The sequence below is a fragment of the Sphaeramia orbicularis genome, chromosome 15 (assembly GCF_902148855.1).
Source record: "Sphaeramia orbicularis chromosome 15, fSphaOr1.1, whole genome shotgun sequence".
NCBI lineage: Eukaryota > Metazoa > Chordata > Actinopteri > Kurtiformes > Apogonidae > Sphaeramia > Sphaeramia orbicularis.
Window position 1 is genome coordinate 35,620,363 of NC_043971.1, and position 20,062 is coordinate 35,640,424.

At 37.3% G+C, this 20,062-nt stretch overlaps 1 protein-coding gene across 3 annotated transcripts in view; it reads left to right on the plus strand.

The window, feature by feature from the left end:
- Positions 1-20,062, plus strand: part of LOC115434336 (protocadherin-15-like) — a 348,357-nt gene that overhangs the window by 123,027 nt on the left and 205,268 nt on the right. For all 3 annotated transcript variants that reach the window (XM_030156230.1, XM_030156229.1, XM_030156231.1), the window contains one exon: positions 17,322-17,440. In XM_030156230.1, coding sequence (XP_030012090.1) covers positions 17,350-17,440 — 91 coding nt within the window. In that variant the 5' untranslated portion in view covers positions 17,322-17,349. The remainder of the gene's footprint in view (positions 1-17,321; positions 17,441-20,062) is intronic.

Sequence of the window (20,062 nt, forward strand, 5' to 3'; positions counted from 1 at the left end):
GACATTTTGTCAGTGGTTCGTGGCAGTAAAACAAACTCCTGCAGGCAGAGTAGACAAACACTGAACAACCACTGTAAATTGACCTAAATACACTTGGTAACCATAATTAACAACACAAACCACAATAATTCAATAGGGCTGTTGGGCTGTTAGCACATATTCTAAAATCACGGGTGGTTTGAATCCTAGTGCCAAATACTGTGGGTCTTTCTCTGTGGAGTGGGTTCTGTCTAGGTACCCCCACCATCTGAAGACATACAGTTGCGGAAAAAATTATTAGACCATCAAAAGTTGTCCGAAACATTGGTTATGCAATCAAGTACTAACTCCTGTGTGTATCATGTGACTAAAACAGACAGAAAAGAAAACATGGAATGTCTAAAAGCACTGTTTTTGTCAGTACAATGCCATAGATATTGATGTAAGAACTGAAGTGATTTTGGTTATTATCAAGAAAACATGGAAAATGTCTAGATATCAGCTCTGAAATTAAACTTTTATGAGCTATTTTTGTTGTTATCATTATATTTCTCCAAACAAATGTACCTTTAGTAGTACCAGACATTAAAATGAACAAGAAATTGAAGAAAACAAGGGTGGTCTAATCATTTTTTCTGTACATGTAATAGATTAATAAGTTAATCTAAATCACACATAGGTGTGACTATAACAGTGAAAGGTTGTTGGTTTGTGTATATCAGCCCTGTGATGAACTGGAGACACATCCAGGGTGTACCCCACTTTCACCCACTGGTAGCTGGGATAATTTCCAGCATCCCTGCAACTCTCCTAAGTATTAAATTCAGAAAATGAATGAATGAATGGGTATTCGATACTTGATACTGCACTGCTGCATCTCTCGGCCTTCACTGTAAGCCCAGATGTCAAATATATTTTGAAAAATTAATTAGAATGCACTTAAAAATATAAGATTGATGACATTACTTGAAAATATTAAGCTTAGTCAACTCATTTGTAGATATAGTCGAATGTGTAAATAAATATAAGTTAAATGGATTTAAATTAATAAGTTTTAGTTACCACCACACCTCTTTTTCATTTTCTGTCAACTGCTCATGCATGTCTGGGCACGCCAGTCTCAGTGCTTTTGAGTTTCAGTGCTTATCAAAGAAGATACAAATCAAAAAGTTCCAAGTGACTGTCGGTTATTGATGATTGTTGGCTTTAACCATGAGAGGACTGTTTTGTTTAATTGTCCGAATCATTGTTTTTTTTTTATTGTCCATCAGTTCCATCGACCTTTCTCTTAGCTAGGTGTCCACTAGCTGACTTGCTGCTTTTCTCAGTGGAGGAGACTGTAAGCCTGGAAAAGTTGAAAATACTTAAAAAATTGCGAAAAGAGATTGCCTTAAAAAAATTAAGTAATGATTAATGAACTTTAAAGTACATTTCACTTAAAATCTTAGTTAAATGTACTTTAAAAGTTCATTAATCATTACTTTTTTTTTTTTAAACAACCACTTTTTGCAATTTTTTTAAGTAAACTCAACTTCTCCGGGCTTACAGGGTTGTAGGATCTCGTGCAGGCCTGGGTGGCTGCATTATGCATCATAATACAGTCAAGAATCACACAATTTTATTTTTCATGGTTTAAAATGAACTGTAGATAAGGCTGAAGAGAGTGAATATTTTAAAAAACTACCAATGATGATAGAGTTCACAGCCCAAGTCGGCCACAGAGAGAGTGATTTGTACTTTATCAGAGGGTCCAGAGTTTAAAGTGGAGTCTCAGATAAAGTGTATCCTTTATATTATGGAGATTTTGTAAGAACTCCTGTAGATGTGCTAGTACAACTGAAACTAATAGACTGACTTATACACTCATAGACAGAAGAAATGTGGGATAATTATCACATTTCACTTGGTGCGTCCGTTCTATACTTAATTTGTACCGTGTAGGCGTAGGTCTTTAAAAAGACATTTAAATAAACACAATATTACTTATCAGTGTCGTGTTGGTTTTCACAAAAATATTATGCTGGAATATTTTCTAGCTTTCTGTTTTTTTATTTTGTTTTTTAATCATGAGAAAATTTAATCTTTAGTCTGTTTTGACAGCACTGTAATCCAGTAGTTTTTTTTTTTTTTTAATGTAAAATCCCATATTCCACCCTCTGGCCATTTAGTATGAGAATTAGTGAAGCAGAGAAAATGAGTAGAACTTTATCTATTAATGTGTTTAATATCACAATTTATTCATTTAATGTCTCGCCTTATCAGGTGTTTTATGGTCCAAAAATATGTAGTGTGTGTGTATGTATGAGTGCATATGGGTGTGTGTGTGTGTGTTCATGTGTATCAGTGTTTATGCTTTTATCATATATGCTCGCTGTAATTTCTGTGTGGCTGGTCCATTGGTTTTATTTACTTACTTTACTCAACTGCAAAGCACATGTGTTAAATTATGTCCATGGTATGAGACTGTCCATTTGTAGCCACTAGTTTTACATAACACCCTAGGGTTGTCGAAGGCATACTGTTACTGCGTGGGTGTGTTAGGTGCTTGATTGGGAAGCTTTAGCCAAGTAAAGATCAGTTTACGTCTCCGGGTAAGATGTCCCGTGGCCCATGACTGGCCGTTTACGGACACTGTTTACAAATGCTCTGTAGTGTGGTTTAATGTATGCATGCAGAAATGTAGCCTATTTATAAGTGACAGTCGTAATGTGTATAATACTGTTCTGCAGTTTGTCAGCAGTCTGGGCATGTATGAATTAGAGATGTAATGATATGAAAATTTCATATCATGGTTATTGTGACCATTATTAAATGTAATGTGAATGAAATGAAATGAAATGTGCTCAAAATGTTCAAAAAGTACTTATATACAGGGTGGGGAAGCAAAATTTACAATATTTTGAGGCAGGGATTGAAAGACAGTGTATGACCAATTAGTTTATTGAAAGTCATGAGAATTTATTTGCCACAAGAAAATTTACATAATAGAAAATGTTTTTATTCTGTGTGTCCTCCTTCTTTCTCAATAACTGCCTTCACACGCTTCCTGAAACTTGCGCAAGTGTTCCTCAAATATTCGGGTGACAACTTCTCCCATTCTTCTTTAATAGTATCTTCCAGACTTTCTCGTAATAGTTTTGCTCATAGTCATTCTCTTCTTTACATTATAAACAGTCTTTATGGACACTCCAACTATTTTTGAAATCTCCTTTGGTGTGACGAGTGCATTCAGCAAATCACACACTCTTTGACGTTTGCTTTCCTGATTACTCATATGGGCAAAAGTTTCTGAATAGGTATGGATAATAGTGTTAGGTATGATTATGACATCAATATATGTTTGGTTTCAAAACAACTGACGTAGTGCCTGCTGAGAAAAAACAACTAAATGTTCATTGTAAATTTTGCTTCCCCACCCTGTATATACACTGAAATAATTTAGCGAAGTTGTATTTTGAAACAAAACTAAACAAAAACAAACACGCACAATAATGTTACGATATGAAAATTTCATATCACCATTACTGTGACCAAAATGATCATGGTTATCATTATTATCGCAGGATTGTTGAATTGTGCTCTAAACATAAACATAAACATAAAATGTTCAAAAGGTACTTATACACACACTGAAATAATTTAACCAAGTTATATATTGAAAAAAAACTAAACACACACAATGTACTTTCTGTTGGCAGAAACATTAAAATATTAACATGTAAACGTCAAACAGACAAATGTGCATTAAAGAGGGCACCTTATGGACATTAGAGATATCTGCACCAGGGGTGGGAAATGATAGGATTGTATCAACATCAGTGCCATTGTCGATTCTGCTTACCAATCTAATTCCTTATCAATCTTCCTATTGATTCCTGAGTGGTTTTTTGAGTGGGAAAAAAGTATTTGGACAGGTCAGAGTGGAGCTTGTTTGACCATTTCCCATATTAGAGCTGCACAATATATCATTTGAGCATCGTCATCGCAATGTATGTGTGTGCAATAGTCACATCACAGGTCCTGCAGTGTAGGAGGCAAACGAACTGAACGTGTTCTCATCTAATTTCAACTTGAGTACCTGACACACAGTGCGCAAAGCGATCCACCAATCACAATCCTTCTTAATCAGTTTGCCAAAGCAGACCACACCCCTGCACATGGAGTGAGTCACTGGTAACAACATTGAAAAATGAGCAACAAACAAGAGAAAATCACCAAAAATTAAGACTTGGTGCCAAAAAAAAAGCGTTGGTTTTCTGGAATTATTTCAGCTACGAGAAGGATGATACTGAAACGTGTTTGTGTTCATAACAAGAGGAAACACAACTAATTTGTTTGACCATGTATGTCGGCACCACACAGCTATTACATCCTCCTGAGTAGTTTTTCATATCGCAATATATATTGCAGGGTTAAAAAAAAATTGCAATGTCAGTTTTTTCCAACATCGTGCAGCCCTATTCCATATCAAATAATCCACAATCTCACAATGAAAGAGAGAGAGAGAGAGAGCGAGACAGAGAGAGAGATGTATGGGATGTAGGGGAGCCTGTTATCCCCAGATCTCCGGAGCGCTTTCCATGCAGGTGCCTTCAGCCATGTTTTCAGAGGCCAAACATTAAAAAACTGCACATGCATGCCTGGAATGCTGCTGCTTTTCCAGGAAATGAGCAGTATCACCATGAGTTTTCAAAGTGCAGAAATCAGTCACGGTTTTAATGATAATTAGAATTTAAACGGCAATACTGTCGGGAATTTTATCGCAGTTTATCGCTATTACCGGTAATCATTACATCCCTAGTAGGAACCTATATAACTGTGACAAAACTGAACCACTATTTAGATTTTTTGAAAGAAATGAAACTAAAATTAGCCATAAAATGAATAATACCAACTGCCTATACTGTAATTATACTGTTTCATTCAGTAGTTTTTGTTTGTTTTGCATTTGTTAGGAGCAAAAATGATGATTCCTGTTGGTTAAGGTGGTCTATGTCCTCAAAGGGTTAACAAAAAGATGTGATTTCTGTTATCAGAACCTCTGTGACAGTCTGTCAACACCAAAGCACATGAGCAGGAAGAGGTGGAAAAAGAACTGTGTCGGATGAGAGGCGATCGAAGCAACATGGACAGAGGAAGACAAGCTGTTGCAAAGCCTCAGCTCTTAGGGGATAAAAAACAGCATCTTCACCCTCTGTGTAATCCATAACTGTGATTGCTTCATTCCCTCTTCTCAGCCAACCTTAAACACTGCCCATCCTCAATTGTCCTCACCTTGTTTCATAGGTTTGCTCTCCTGTCCACTTCCACTTTACCATATCCTTCAAGAGAGAAATCTACTGTACATATTAATACAGTCAGACATTTGTCCTCCAGCCAGACCTGTTCACTTAGAGGCTTTTCAGGCTGGATTGCGGTTGAATGACATATAACATAAAGCAATCTAAAGTGAAAACTGAACACTTGAACTGTGACCACCTGCTACAGTACAGGCCCCATTCAAGGCTACAATATAAATATAGCAGCACAATGAGATGAAAGTCTGTGGATGGGACACACTTAACTCTATAGACATAAATGACTTATTCTGTGGGTTTTCAGTGTCATTTTACACACGTGAATGCACAAATGTAAGTGTTATGTTCCGTCTCTAAGTCTATATTGATTTTTTTTTTTTTTTAATGTTTTACAATTTTTATTTATTTCTCATTTTTATCAGTGTAATTCAACCTGAGGAGCAAGAAAAGAAACACAAGAACAGAAAACAAACAAATGAAAAGAAGAGCATTTGTTGTGTGTCAGAATATGTTTAGGTCCCGTAATAGACACATTTTTCCCTGAATGTCAGCCATTTTCCCCAGTTTCTTACAAAGAGATTTTCTTTCAACTTCAGTTTATATGTAAGGTGTTCCATGACAAGTATATCAGCTATGATTGAAAGCCATTGTTAGTAAGACGGAGCATCAGTCTGAAGCCAGTTCTTTGTTACGGCCTTCTTCCCGGCCACCAGGAGGATCTTGACAAGATATCTGTCTCCTTTATGTATCGATTCGTCCAAATATTTGAGGTATAGAACATGACGAGAATTTGGGGTTTCATATCGCAACACATCACAGATAGCTGAGTGAACCTTCCCCCAGAAGGGTTGAATATTTGCGCATTTCCAAAACGTGTGTGTGATCTGAATCCATGTGATTACAAAGTCTCCAACATGAGTAGTCATCTGCTTACTTTTAATTTTACGTGTGATGGAATAACTAATTAGATTTTTCCAATTAAATTCTCTCCATTTAGGGGATTGTGATGTTGATTGGTGTGTTTGCCACATATCTTACCATTTCCCCTCTGGGATCTCTTCACCCAGCTCTCTTTCCCATTTGGCTTTGTCACATAATGTTGAATTTTTTCTAGAGTCCATCAAACAACAATACGAAACTGACACAGTTTTCGGGATAGCATTACCAAAAGGTTGTACAAGTAGCTTTATGATAGGGTGTATTTTATCCTCACTCGTTTTAATATGTAGTAATATCTGTAATTTTCCAGTTTTGGATAAATAAAGTACATCTGTCTGTCTGTCTGTCTCATGTAAGAGTCCCTCATTTGTAGGTTTGTAAAGAAGTCCTGATTAGTTCAATTATATGCATTTTTTTTTAGCTCCTGGAAGCTTTTCATTTCTCCCTTTTTTAGTAGTTGTGCATATGGCTGTAATTCCCTTTTCTGCCCAATTTTTAAATACATCATCAAATTGTCTTTGTATGAGTTTATCAGCAAATAAAATCCATTTTAATAGTCCAATTTCCTTCCCTATTTTTAGTTGTTTCACCATGGAGTGCCATATTCAATTGATATTTCGAAACAGACATGTATCTGGATTGCCCCTTTTTACTTCTGTTCTGCCATAGTTGATATTTTTGCCATTGTTTCGTGCCATAAATAATCAACAGACATTGTGTTATTTGGTGAGAGGTATATTGTGTGTATGTGTTGCAGGCTGTGGGGGAAATAGAGGGTTGAGTTAGTTTCTGTCTTTAATTCGTACATATATATATATATATATATATATATATATATATATTTTTTTTTTTTATTTTTTTTTTTTTTTTTTGCACTATGTGATATACTAAATATCTGGTGCTTATACAAAGCCTGCACAAAAATGCATATGCATAGTGGATCCTGGCAGTTTCATAATATATCACTTTATTTTCTTTATTTTCAAAAGTTTCTGGCTTATTCTCCTACCATAGGTACAGTTTAATTAAATTTTGAAGGCTTTGGTTCGTATAGGGTTTACTTTACAAAATACAAACACACAAATTACTATCTTCTTCATATATACCATCTATAAAGAAATAAATATACATGATGCAGTCGCGCAGTTTGAACAATTTTTGTTGTGGGAACAGTGACATGGAATGTGTCTACATGCACTCCAGGCTATAAGATACTGGTGTGCACATGTAATTATGGCTGTATCTAGTACATAATAACACCTATATCCTGGTTTCTGATTACTGCTGCTGTTTGCAAAGGCACCATAATGCAGCAATTTAATCTGACATTTTAGCAACTGCTAGCACAGCTTTACATGCATTTGACTGCGGATATTGAAAAAGAACCACATTATAAAATAAATAACTAATGGAAATAGGGATGCACCGATACCACTGTTTTCTAGACCGAGTACGAGTACTTACATTTGAGAACTTGCCGATACCGAGTACCGATACGAGTACTTAATAATCCCATTCCAGTTCTTAGTTCCTTTTGTAAATGTGCTTTATTGTCGTCATCAGTCTGACTGGAACAAAGTGTTGCTACTGACATTTAATGTGTTGGAATGAGCATTTCTCAATTAATCCACCAAGGGGGCGCTGCTCTGAATTAACCATACTGGACAAATACCGCGAAGAAGAGTAAAGTTTTTTTAGAAGAAGAAGAAAAAAGTCAGTAATAATAAACATGGAGACGACCGAGACAGCACTAATGTGATACGAATATCGCAGTGTTTTCACTAGTAAGGTTTAACAGCTTAGCTTCAGCAGGTAGAGAAAAGAGAAATGAGTGATAAGTTTTGTTTTTACTTCTGCTGGCGGGGGTCCGCACTGCTCCGTACTCCCGCTGGTATTCTCATTCTGGGTACGCATCCACCAGCACCTAGAAAACGGATGGAATGTACGCAGAGGACGGACAGAACACTCCATCCGTATCTGTTTGTGTCTCTAATGTTACTTACAGTCACCGTTACTTTTATCACCGTCATTTATTTTGAAAAATCTCCACACTCTTCACACTCCCTACACATTATTCCACTGCCACGTACCTGCTGCACTGAACTGGGAATGTCACACAGCCGTAAGTGGTATCGGTGCATTTGTATCGGATATCTTTTACGAGTACACACACTGAGTATCGGAGCCGATGCTGATACTCGTATCGGTATCGGTGCATCCCTAAATGAAAACAAAAAAAAAGAAAAAGAACCACATTGATTTGTATCTGGTTTAGCTCTGTAAAACTCCTACACTGTGATGGATTCGTATTCATCTCCTGCTAGCAATGGGAGGTGAGATAAACTGGTAAACATGTCCTCACTTTGACATCTGTCAGTCTGTCACTGCCACCACGTGAGACAAGGGAGAAGCGGTGGATGAAGATGTTGATACAGGTGGAAGAGCATCATGATGAGGTTCAGTGACTGGTTTTGATTTTTGTCTGTATAATAATGTTTCTACCATGACCTGACATGCTCCACTGGTGGTGTGTGTCTCCAGAAGTGAGATGCTTTCATCGCTGTCAACATGTTTGTATTCGTGTTGCCTTATTTAGTACATGCACAGTACGGATGCAGCAGTACAGGTTATCCACAGTTTGGTACGTATTGCCGTTCTTGAGTCACAGTCAACGGTACAGTACGGTTTGGACACAGAGCCTGGCTATGTGGCGAAATGTAACTGGGAGCTGGCTCATTTATGCTCACTTTATGGGTACAACAGCTTCTAAAGTTGTCATTTGTCACTGCCTTCATACTCACACGCATGTTGGAATGAGCGTTTCTCAATCAATCCACCAGATGGCACTGCTCGTAATTACCATAATGGTGGAATACCATGAAGAAGAGTAAAGGTTTTTGAGAAGAAGGTGAAGAAAGTCAATAATAACAAAAACATGGCGATAACAGAGGACGTTTAAGTAATGTGGATACTAATGTTAATATTGATAAAGGTAGTTGTCATAAATATGTTGGTATTTTTTTCACTAACTCACACAGTCACTGTTTGAAAAGTGCCACTATTTATGGAAATTATTCTGTTCCAATGTCAACACTGCCTCCACGGTTTCCGATGATAATGCTCTGTATTCTCCATCTGGGTACGGAGCTCCTGGAAAACGAATAGAATTATGTACGTAATGTATGCAGCAGACAGACAGGATGCTCCATCTGTATCCGTCTGCATCTTTAGCGTAGAGCAGGGGTCTCAAACATGCGTCCCGGGGGCCAAATGTGGCCCGCCAAAGGTTCCAATCCGGCCCGTGGGATGAATTTGCAAAGTGCAAAAATTCCACAGTCAAGGCTGTGGAACTCATTTTAGTTCAGGTTCCACATACAGACCAATATGATCTACAGTCAAATAATCGTATAAAAACTGACAAAAAATAATGACTACATGTTTTCTTCTTGATTTGATGTGAAAAAAAATATTACATTATGTCTATAAATAATGACAACTTCAAATTTTTGTCTTTCTTTTAGTGCAAAAAATAACATTAAATTATGAAAATATTTACATTTACAAACTATCCTGTAACAATAAAATGTGAATAACCTGAACAAATATGAACAACTTGAAATGTCTAAAGAAAAGTGTTGTGTCTTTGTAGATTCGATCATAATGCACATGTATAAATTATAAATTGAGGCATACTATTGTTAAAATTGTACTTATTTTTCTTAATAAATTTCATTTTTTTTCATGTTATTCACATCTTTTTTGTTTGGATAGTTTATAATAGTATTTTAATAATTTAATAGGGTTTTTTTCCACTAAAACAAAGACAAAAATTTGGAGTTGCGATTATTTATAGGTTATTCTGCTATTATTTTACTGGTCCAGCCCAGTTGAGATCAAATCAGGCTGAATGTGGCCCCTGAAAGAAAATGAGTTGGAGACCCCTGGTGTAGAGCGTAATTAAGCCCTTACTCGGAACTGGATCTGAGTTCTTTTAAAGTCAAACAGGCTGGGTGAAGCACACAGCCAGGGTTCTGCAACTGCGTGTCCAGTTCTAGCCATGCCCCGCGTCCTGCTCTAGCAATGCTCTAACCAATGACAGTAGAATTCCGTAAGTCAGTCTTCTTGCAAAGCTCTAATGTGTCAAAACATGGTATTCCAAATCTCTCTGACGGGACATTTTAGAGACTATTTGACAGATTAGTGTTGCAAAATGACCCACATTTTTACTTTTAATTTCATTTTTGCTTTAGTTGGACCATAAGGGATTATCCAAAACAAGGAGCTACTTTATATTGAAATAAATGTTGGAATGGCAGTCAATTAAAGCTCACTGTCTGACGGGACATTACTGTGTTTTGACCATAATATAACTGCGAGTTGAAATGTCATTTGAAAATAACAAATGAGCTGTACTGCGGTACATGCTTGTACCGAACAGTGAGGGGAGTACTGTTGCACCCCTACTGCACCGTACTTTGCAACTGTCAGATGGATCAGATGGGCATGTCTGACAGTATCCCAGTTCCTTTCGGAGTGCACAAGCCAGGGCATCCAGTTTCATAAACGGGTCTTATTAAATCAGGGTATGATATTTACATGCACAAACCAAAGATGAGAAACTTCAGTCCTACAATGACCCAGATGCTAATGTGCCAAAAGTAGCACCTTTTATTAGGGCTGCTCGATTATAGGAAAAAACGGTAATCACGATTATTTTAGCAATAATTGAAATCACGATTATTAAAAATGATTATTTGTTAACCTTAAAGCTGTTTTTTTTTTTTTCTTACAAAACAATGTAAAATATACTCTTTAAACATAAATAAAGCTTTTAAACACTAAAACAAAGTATCTTCACTTTTGTACCAAACAAAAAAATCTTTGAATGCAAATAAGTATACTGTAAATTCAAGTATGTTTCTTCCTGTAAACAAATAGTGCACTGTAATTAAACTGTTATAGACTTGCCATAGAACTGTAGCAATAAAAAAAACTCACGTAAAGTGCAAATTATAAATTCAAGTATGTTCAATGTAGTGTGAAACATGGGAAATTCTATCTATCTATCTATCTATCTATCTATCTATCTATCTATCTATCTATCTATCTATCTATCTATCTATCTATCTATCTATCTATCTATCTATCTATCTATATTATTCAGTGGCATGCTGTGTGGTTTCAGTTAAGGCCCTCTGTATACATCAGCCATCTATAGAATACACACGTTAAGGTTAGGATTAGGTTAATACGGGAGTTGCAGCGTAAAGAGATTCGGAGATTGAAGATTGCATTGCGGACGAAGTTGTAGATGGAGTTGTTTTTTTTGAGTTTTAGTTTTTCATAAGATTATCATAAAGGTTGCGGTGGTTCAACTTTAGATGGTTACAAAGGTTTGTTGTGTTACCGGTCGGTGCGGACACAACTACGAAACAGTTTTTGCACGTGATGTGTTTTTGCTCTTTGTCTTCTTCATCAAATCCAACTTTCCTTTTTTGTTTACCAAGCGCTTCTACTGTGATTCTCCAGCCATTTTTCAAGACCGCTAGGTACAACTTTGCTCATGGGGTGGACCTGCTGGCTAGCTGGCAGCTGTAGCTTAGAGGGGGGCGGGGCCCAGCAGCTCATGGTAGCTTGCATGCGCATGAATTAAAACAACTCAAAATTAATAATTGTCTTTTCTCGATTACATAATTTTTGTTATCGTTGAGTGTAATAATCGAAATCATAATTGAATTTTGATTAATTGCACAGCCCAACCTTTTACCATCATTTTAAGACAAAATCATGACTTTCTAGATATTGTCCAGCACCAGTAGTACCTTTTAAAAGTGGCTTCTCCTGTGGGGACAAAGCCAAACACTGTAGATTCCACTTTCTGCCTGTATTTTATAACAGTAAGTGCGTGCACTGCATTAGATGTACTGGGGCCTTTTTTGTTTTCAATCCTCAATCAGCAATCTCCTCATTTTGCTTGTCCATTAAGTTTGAAGGAACATTGTTGGTTTCCTATGCAAATGAGGCGCAGCGTTCCCATGTCAACCAAGGGGAGATTTGGAGGGAGCTGTGGGTAAAAAAAAAAAAAAAAAGACATCTTTCTTCAGGGTGGCTGGTTGTACAGGTCTGGTTTTCTCATGTGAAAGGGATCAAAGCAGTCTTACTCAGAAGCTCTTAAGAAAGATAGATGTATGAATGTGGGAAATCAAATCTGCTTCAAAAAGGGACACTGGTGGGATTCAGAGAGATGAGACGGCAGCAGGAGAATAAGAAACCAGTATGGAACCACGCCTTTTGTCGCTGTACCCTGCTGTCCACCACCTTCATGTTTAAGATGTCTACTGTTTAGTGCTTGGGGCTGTAAAATACATGTGATAATGTTTAGGTGTGTGACTGCACAGTAGAAACAGAAGAAAGCAAGCCTAGATATGCTCTGTACTCTGTGTGAAAGGAAAACTGCCTGTGAGAGAGACATCATATTTACAAATTAACTGCTGAGTCTGAGATGCTGATTTTGTCAAACATGCTTTGATATGATAGTGTTGATGCTCGCGAGTCCCCTCCTGTCCCCATGCCGTATGTTATGAAAGCTGATTTCACAGCTTATCACCTGTTCAGAAAATAAGCCCGGTGAGGAAGGTGTGACATCAACTAGCTCAGACAGAAGCTTAAAAGCCTTCTATTCTTTGTACTGACACAGTGCTTCCTTTGGCTCGGAGTATGTGTTGATGTGGATTTATGTGTGCGATACACAGGGTCAACATGCAATCTGCACATATTGCTTTGGTTGGGATTTTAACCAGAGCTCGACAAGACTGTTTGGTTTCTTTATATAGATGCTGTTTCTCAGTGTAGATGAAAACCCACAACGTATGCAGCTGATACAATGTCGGAGCTCTGACTGTTTCATGCTGTGTTGTTGGCTCTTTTCATGACAGGATTATATATATTTGTCTTTTCTGTTAGATGAATATCCTTTTACTGCTTGCTAAAAGAGGAAAATATGCCGGAGTGTCAGGGAAGTTATACTTGGCTGAAGCCTTCTCTGATTTCCACTAATGAATGATCTGGCTAAAACGGATTATACTAATAGCATTTCTTAATCTGTCTCTGCTTATGTGTATATTTACCTGCAAATTTGCCCAGAAATATGACTAGATATTTTAGAGCATTATGTCTCGGCATAACCTCGGAAGTTTTGTTTTTTTTTCTTTTTTAATTCAGAGAAATAAACATAGATGTTTGACGCTTTCAAATTAATTAATAACAACCGTTTCTAGAGTCAAATTAAGAAACTAGAAGCACTCGGAAAGCGCAGACCTCCGCCAAGGCTGATCAGTGGCCCCACCCCCGTGGGCCCCCCCACCCCCGATCACCACCAAAATTTAATAATTTCTTCCTTATCCCATTTCCAACAAACCCTGAAAATTTCATCAAAATCTGTCCATAACTTTTTGAGTTATGTTGCACACTAACAGACAGACAAACAAACAGACAGACAAACAAACCCTGGCAAAAACATAACCTCCTTGGCGGAGGTAATGATAATGACTCAATGCTGAACACTGTTAGGGCTTAAACACATTCACTAAACAGTCTCTGAACATCCAAATAAGACAGATGTGGTTCCACTGGAAAGCTGAGGAACTCCACTTTCACTCCCTTTTAACCCATAAACACCCAAATAACCACTATCGACCAAAAAGCATCTACTGATATAAACTGTTGATCTACTAATCCTATGTAAATAATTTGTGTAAAATGCTGTTTGTCATCTTTTCATGGTCATCACATTCAGAGGCTCCATAGTTACCATGGAAACACTGTCATCTTCTACAACATTGATTCACCAGTAAAACCTATGGAGTTCGATCAATGACAGTGGATGGAGACACTTGGTTTATGTCCTGTTAACCCTACAACGCTAAACGTATCCTACTTGATTCATGAGTTTTGAAGCCCTCTACCTGATTAATGTGATATTTAAAACTTGCTGTATACAATTAAGTACATGCAATACATGGATAATCCACCAGGGGGGAGGAATTCATTCACCAGAGGCCTTTCCAGTGACACTACAAGATTGTCATTAATGAGGAAGGAGGCAGAACTTTGCCAATTCTGAAAAGGAATTATCAATTTGTTAGGCATATTTGTGTTATATTATGTTTTTCTTTGTTCAAAAATAATAATATTTGAGCATTGAGACCCAGTGTATCAAATACGATACAAAACTGAAACTCATACATGGAAATGGATATTTGAAAAAAAAACATTTTAGGGTTGTTCAGAAGGATGAAAAAAGGGTTCAATTTCACAGAACTGGAATTTTCTGTCAATGATTTAATGGATCAGGCTTTAGAAGGTTAATGCTATATTGTACTGAAAAATTCACCTTTTCAGATTAATTTATTTATTTTTAGCATTTACAGAATACCTGCAAATTCAAATTTCCAAAATCATTCATCTACACTCAAGAAGGAGTGGGAAGACGGGAAACTTATCTAATCCCACCCACATTCTCATCATCAAATAACTTAACATAATAACATTTTAAATACTCACTCCCGTCCTTAGACTTCAAGCCAGAACAATTAACAAAATAGGCCTAAACCAAATTAGAATGAACTCATTTGACAGTTCAGCCTTTTCTTCAGTTTTTTTTCTTTTTTGACACAATAACCTTTGATTTTACTCTGCACTTTTATGAATATCTTCATGAGTAGTCAATTAAACATCGGAAAATACATGAGTTTCACTGGAAAATATGCAAAATTCAGAAGCTAATGTTGATAAATCACTTAGAAAAGGTTAAATAGAGAGAAAAATTCACTTGGGAAATGCCACAGAAGTCACACTGGGTCCTTATGGGTTAAAGCATATGGGTTGACAGTAAAAGTTGCTGAACATATTAGCTACAGACAGTGGTCTTGTCTTTGAGAGTAAAGCTGATACCAGCAGTGAAAGAACAGCATTTTCTGGTTAACTATATTAAGTCACACAACTGAAATAGCTTGCAGGGCCTGGCTTGTCACAGTAGCAAAAGCACAGGTGTTTGGTCAGTAGATTAACAATGGCTCTTTTCCATTCAAGTGTCCCATTGGGCAGTTCTAGTGGAACAACATGCACATGTCAGAGCCCAGGAATGGACACCAAAATGGAACCCTGCCATCGTCAATGATTGCAGTGTGTGTTCTGTTAGATGTCAAAATATCTAGTAAATAAAAGATAAGTGTGTTGCTTTTAATTTCTTCAAAATAGAGGAATCTTAAGTGGGACTTGTAGCCCCTTTTGGAAAGCAGACATCTTCCTCTTCTCTAACAGCTCCTTAACCAAAGCAGTGTAAAATAACTGAACAGCAATAATGCAACCTGCTCTTGGATGAGGCTATATCTGGAAGTCTGGAAGTTATTTTGTTGACTCTGTTTTGCATGTGAGCTCTTTTTTTTATGTTTGCTTTTGCTCAGACCTGAATTTTTTAGCGTCACCTCTTAGACAGGTCTGTGGAAAGTATACTTTTTAATGGGTGCCCCATTTTCACCCAGATGCTCCTGTATATTAAAGGTGTCAGTGCTCCTTTCTTGTGGCTAACTGAACGTAGACATTCTGTTATGGATGCAGTGAAGGAAAACAAACCCTTTAAACTACCTTTAAAAAGGTCATATGGGGAAGTTTCATTGGAAATATCTGCTCTTAAATATTGTTTGTGGAGATTCTTTATAATTTCATCTCATTTAATTTCATGAGGAAATATGGGTTAAACAATGGCTATTGTTGATCAAATCTAAATGCATTGTAAATCCAAATAGCCCTGCACATAGGCTTAGGCTACGTTCAGACCAAGGCTATGATAGGTTTGGATTTTTCATTATAGTTTAGTTTTATTTAGTTTTGAATTTTTTTTGTTATTCAGTTTGTTTCAGCTGGTTTTAATTCATTTTAGAGCAGGCTTGCTAGTTTTTATTAGTTTTCGGGTTTTCTAAATTTAGTTTAGTTTTATTTTTGTTTATATCTTTTATCTTCATCACCGTCATATTCAAATAAATCCCATACAGGACTCTGCTGCTTTCTTCCAACTGTAGTCTCCATGTTTCTAGGTAGAGTGGGGATGAGAAGCCAAGTCTAAACAACAACTGAGGAGACGTGATGGACCATGAAGTGCCATATGCTGCCGCTAACTAAAATTGCGAAATAAATCAATTTCATATCAATCCGACATTGACAAAGATGAAAACGAAGGGAATTTTATCCATAATTTTTTGTACGTTTTAGTTAGTTTTATAAACACACAATTATTTATTTCAGGTAAAGAAAATGTTTTTTTTTCAATTCTAGTTTTTGTCATTTTGTTCGTTTTCATTAACGATAATAACATTGGTTCAGACTGTAGGCAAATGTGGCCAAAATCTGATTTTTTTTTTTTTTTTTTTTTTGTCCCATGTGACCTGTATCTGATCTGTTAAAGACAGTTTGAACAACACAAATCCTATTTTGCCACATTCATATGTGGTCCTAAATCCAATACATATCTGATATTTTGCAATGCGACTTCAGTCTAAATGGCCAGGTCTAATTTATCCGGACTTTACGTCATTGAAATGCGACAGTTGTCATCATTCTGCATTTCAGGAGGAGGAGAGATGGGAAAAAATATATTTACTTCTGTGTGGTCTTGTATTGCATCAGAACCTCTTTGCTCATGTGGGTCACTTCAGGGTTGCATTCAGTTCATACTCAAAACTGACAGAAGTCGCATTTAATATATAATTTAAACGAGCACGCAAAAAAAAAATCATATTTCACCGAAAAATCTGAATTGTGCATTAAGACCTGCTGTCTGAACATAGCCTTAGATTTAGAGGTCTCTGAAGCATTCAAAACAGTTACCGTATATAGATAATCCATCAGATTATTTAATATACTCTACACAGTACTGTAACGTGTGTCTTTAAACCCTGATGATGCTAATATACTTGTGTGTCAGTGCATCTCTTTCTCCATGTTTTGCAAATGTGTTGTTTGTGTTTGTCTGTCACAGCTGTGCATCCATGAGAGCCAGGAGGGTCTCGGAGACATGAGTGAAAAATATTCTTTCCTGTTTTTGTCCAGGTGGGCAGGCAATAAGGCTTGACAGAAGATGCAACAGGGGTTGTGGCTCATCAGATGGCTGGGGACAGGAATGGCAATCCTCTCTTTGCTAACCCACAGCTGGGGCCAGGACGCAGAAGGTAGGTGCAGCCAGAGCTAAGACCATCACTCTCAGGACTGCCCCTCGTCACTTTAATGCACTGCAAAGAAATACATCCACTGTTAGTAGATAAATTACATTCCAAACTGAAATTGATGTTTTGTTTTTTTTTAAAACCAGTATAGAGTTGCACTATTATCAAAGGAGTTCTAAAAAGCTTGGTTTCATTTTACGTGCCTCTCGAGGTGAGTTTCCAACATAGTCGGTAAAGCAGCTTTAATAAATGAAACTTACCGTACTCTCATTGGAGTTTGCTTAAAATTACTGAAAAGACGTTGTTTAACAAGATGTAAATCCTCACTTCTTCATATGCAGTTCTGGTAAGATGATTCTTGTAGTTTCAGGTTTTAGAACCCACATTAAAAAGCGAAGGCTAGTTGAAGACAGGCTGGTCTTTAGAGGTAGTTGAAAGTGAGCCCCACACGGTGAGAGACATGATTCATACCCTACTGTATGACAGTATTGGAAATGACTGATGTTAACACACTGTACCTTTCAGGAGCACTTTACCTTTATCCTTTTAGAGTCTCCTTTTCATCTATGTCCTCTGTCCCTGCACTTGGCAGCAGAATGACTTAATGTTGTATTTGAGTTCAATGTGTACCTTTTGTTTAGATAAAGAGGTGTGAGTGGGCTTCTCTGTGGGCTTGTATGATGTTATTTTAGGAAAAAAAAAAATTATTTTATTACTGTCTAAACTTTTGAAGGCGAAAAGGAGCCTTGTGGTTTACTTGTGGTTTACTTTTTGGATGAAATCTTAACCCATAAAGACATCCACTATCGACCAAAATCATCTAAAAAATCATTGATGTAAAACATTTAATAACTTCTGATCCATTAACTCTATCAATACTAGGGATGCAACGGTACAGGTTATCCACAGTTCAGTACGTATTGCGGTTCTTGAGTCATGGTTCACGATTTGGTACAGTTCAGACACAGAGAAAGGCTGTGCACCGAAACATAACTGGGAGCTGATGGAGAGCCTTAAGGCTCATTTATGTTCCTTTACGAACGTAAATTGGTGTGTCCGTTTCTAACATTGTCATGCGTCACTGCCTTCATACTTCCATGCGTCCTGTACGTCTCAATCAATCCAACGGAGGGTGCCACTCTTAGTTACCATACTGGCCGAAAACCATGAGGAAGAGTAAAGTTTTTTGAGAAGAAGAAGAAGAAAGTCAATAATAACAAACATGGCGACAACAGAAGAGGTTTTACTAATGTGAATACTAATGTTAACATTGAGAAGGGTAGTTGGAAGTAGAAGGGCTGTGCTCCGCATCCGAATCAAGTCAGGGTTCGGCTCAGGCCGGGGTCCACCATGTGGCTGGGGCTCACTGTGTCCAGCTCTGCACATAATGCTCTAGCCGGGCTCCGTGTCCGGCTCCAACCAATGACAGTAGAATTCTGTAAGTCAGTCACCTTGCAAAGCTCTAATATAACCACAAGTTATCCGGAAATGTCATGTGAAAATGACAAATGAGCCGTACTGTGGTACATGCTCGTACCGAACCGTGAAGGGTGTACCGAACGGTACGACGGTATGACGTGTACTGTCGCATCCCCAATCAATATATTGAAATAATTCAGGTAAAATGTTATATTTTCATGGCCATTAGATATGACCCTGTTTGGACATTCAGAGGCTCTGTAGTTGCCGTGGAAACATTGTCATCTTCTACAACATTGATTCACCAGTAAAACCAATGGAGTTGGATCAGTGACAGTGGATGGAAACACTGGGTTTATGTTCAGTTAATGATGTGTTTTGTGGAAAATGTCAATTTTTCTTGTTTTACCTGTTTTGATATAATATTTTTTTTAATTTACTTTGAGCTTTAATGAACATTTAAATTAAGTATAGGAGATTAAATATAGGAAAATACATGATTTACAGTGAAAAATATAAAGTTCAGAGGATAATATTATAAGAAATGGTGATAGATTACTTACTAAAGGTTACATAGTGAGAAAAATTCATTTGGGAACTGACAAAATTAGCACTGGTTCTTTATGGGTTAATCCAAGGCTCTGACTGATAGAAAACTGTCATACCGTGGAGTGTGAAGCTGGCAACTAAAGTGTCCACATGAACCAGTTTCTGGTTGAATAGATGGTTGAGCATCACAGCAGTGGATCATTTTGCTGGCTGTGATCAGTAATTTGACTAGTTGCAGACGGAAATAATTACAAAGGGTGGTGAGGTTAGGAGGACAGGTAGGAATTAGTGATACTTAGTCTTTCTGTAAATGATTGGACCACAGTCTGCCAGCAAATGACCCACAGTGACACAGTATGAGGGAATAGAGGGCAGAGCAGAATGCATCACAGCTGTTCTGATTGGAGTTAGCTGCAGAATATAGGTGCTGTTGTTTCCTCGCTATACCGTCCTGTGTCAGCTGAGGATAATCTTGGTTTGAGAAGGGATTTTCACTTCCCTAAACACCACATCTCTCATCCTCTCACTCATAACTCTCTGCCCACCTCAAGACACCCCCGGCTTTTCAAACTGTAAACCTGTTTGCTTCCTGTCTGTCCCATAAATACAGCCCCTGGGAGACAGCACAGTCATAAATAATAACAACAAAAAAAAAAAAAA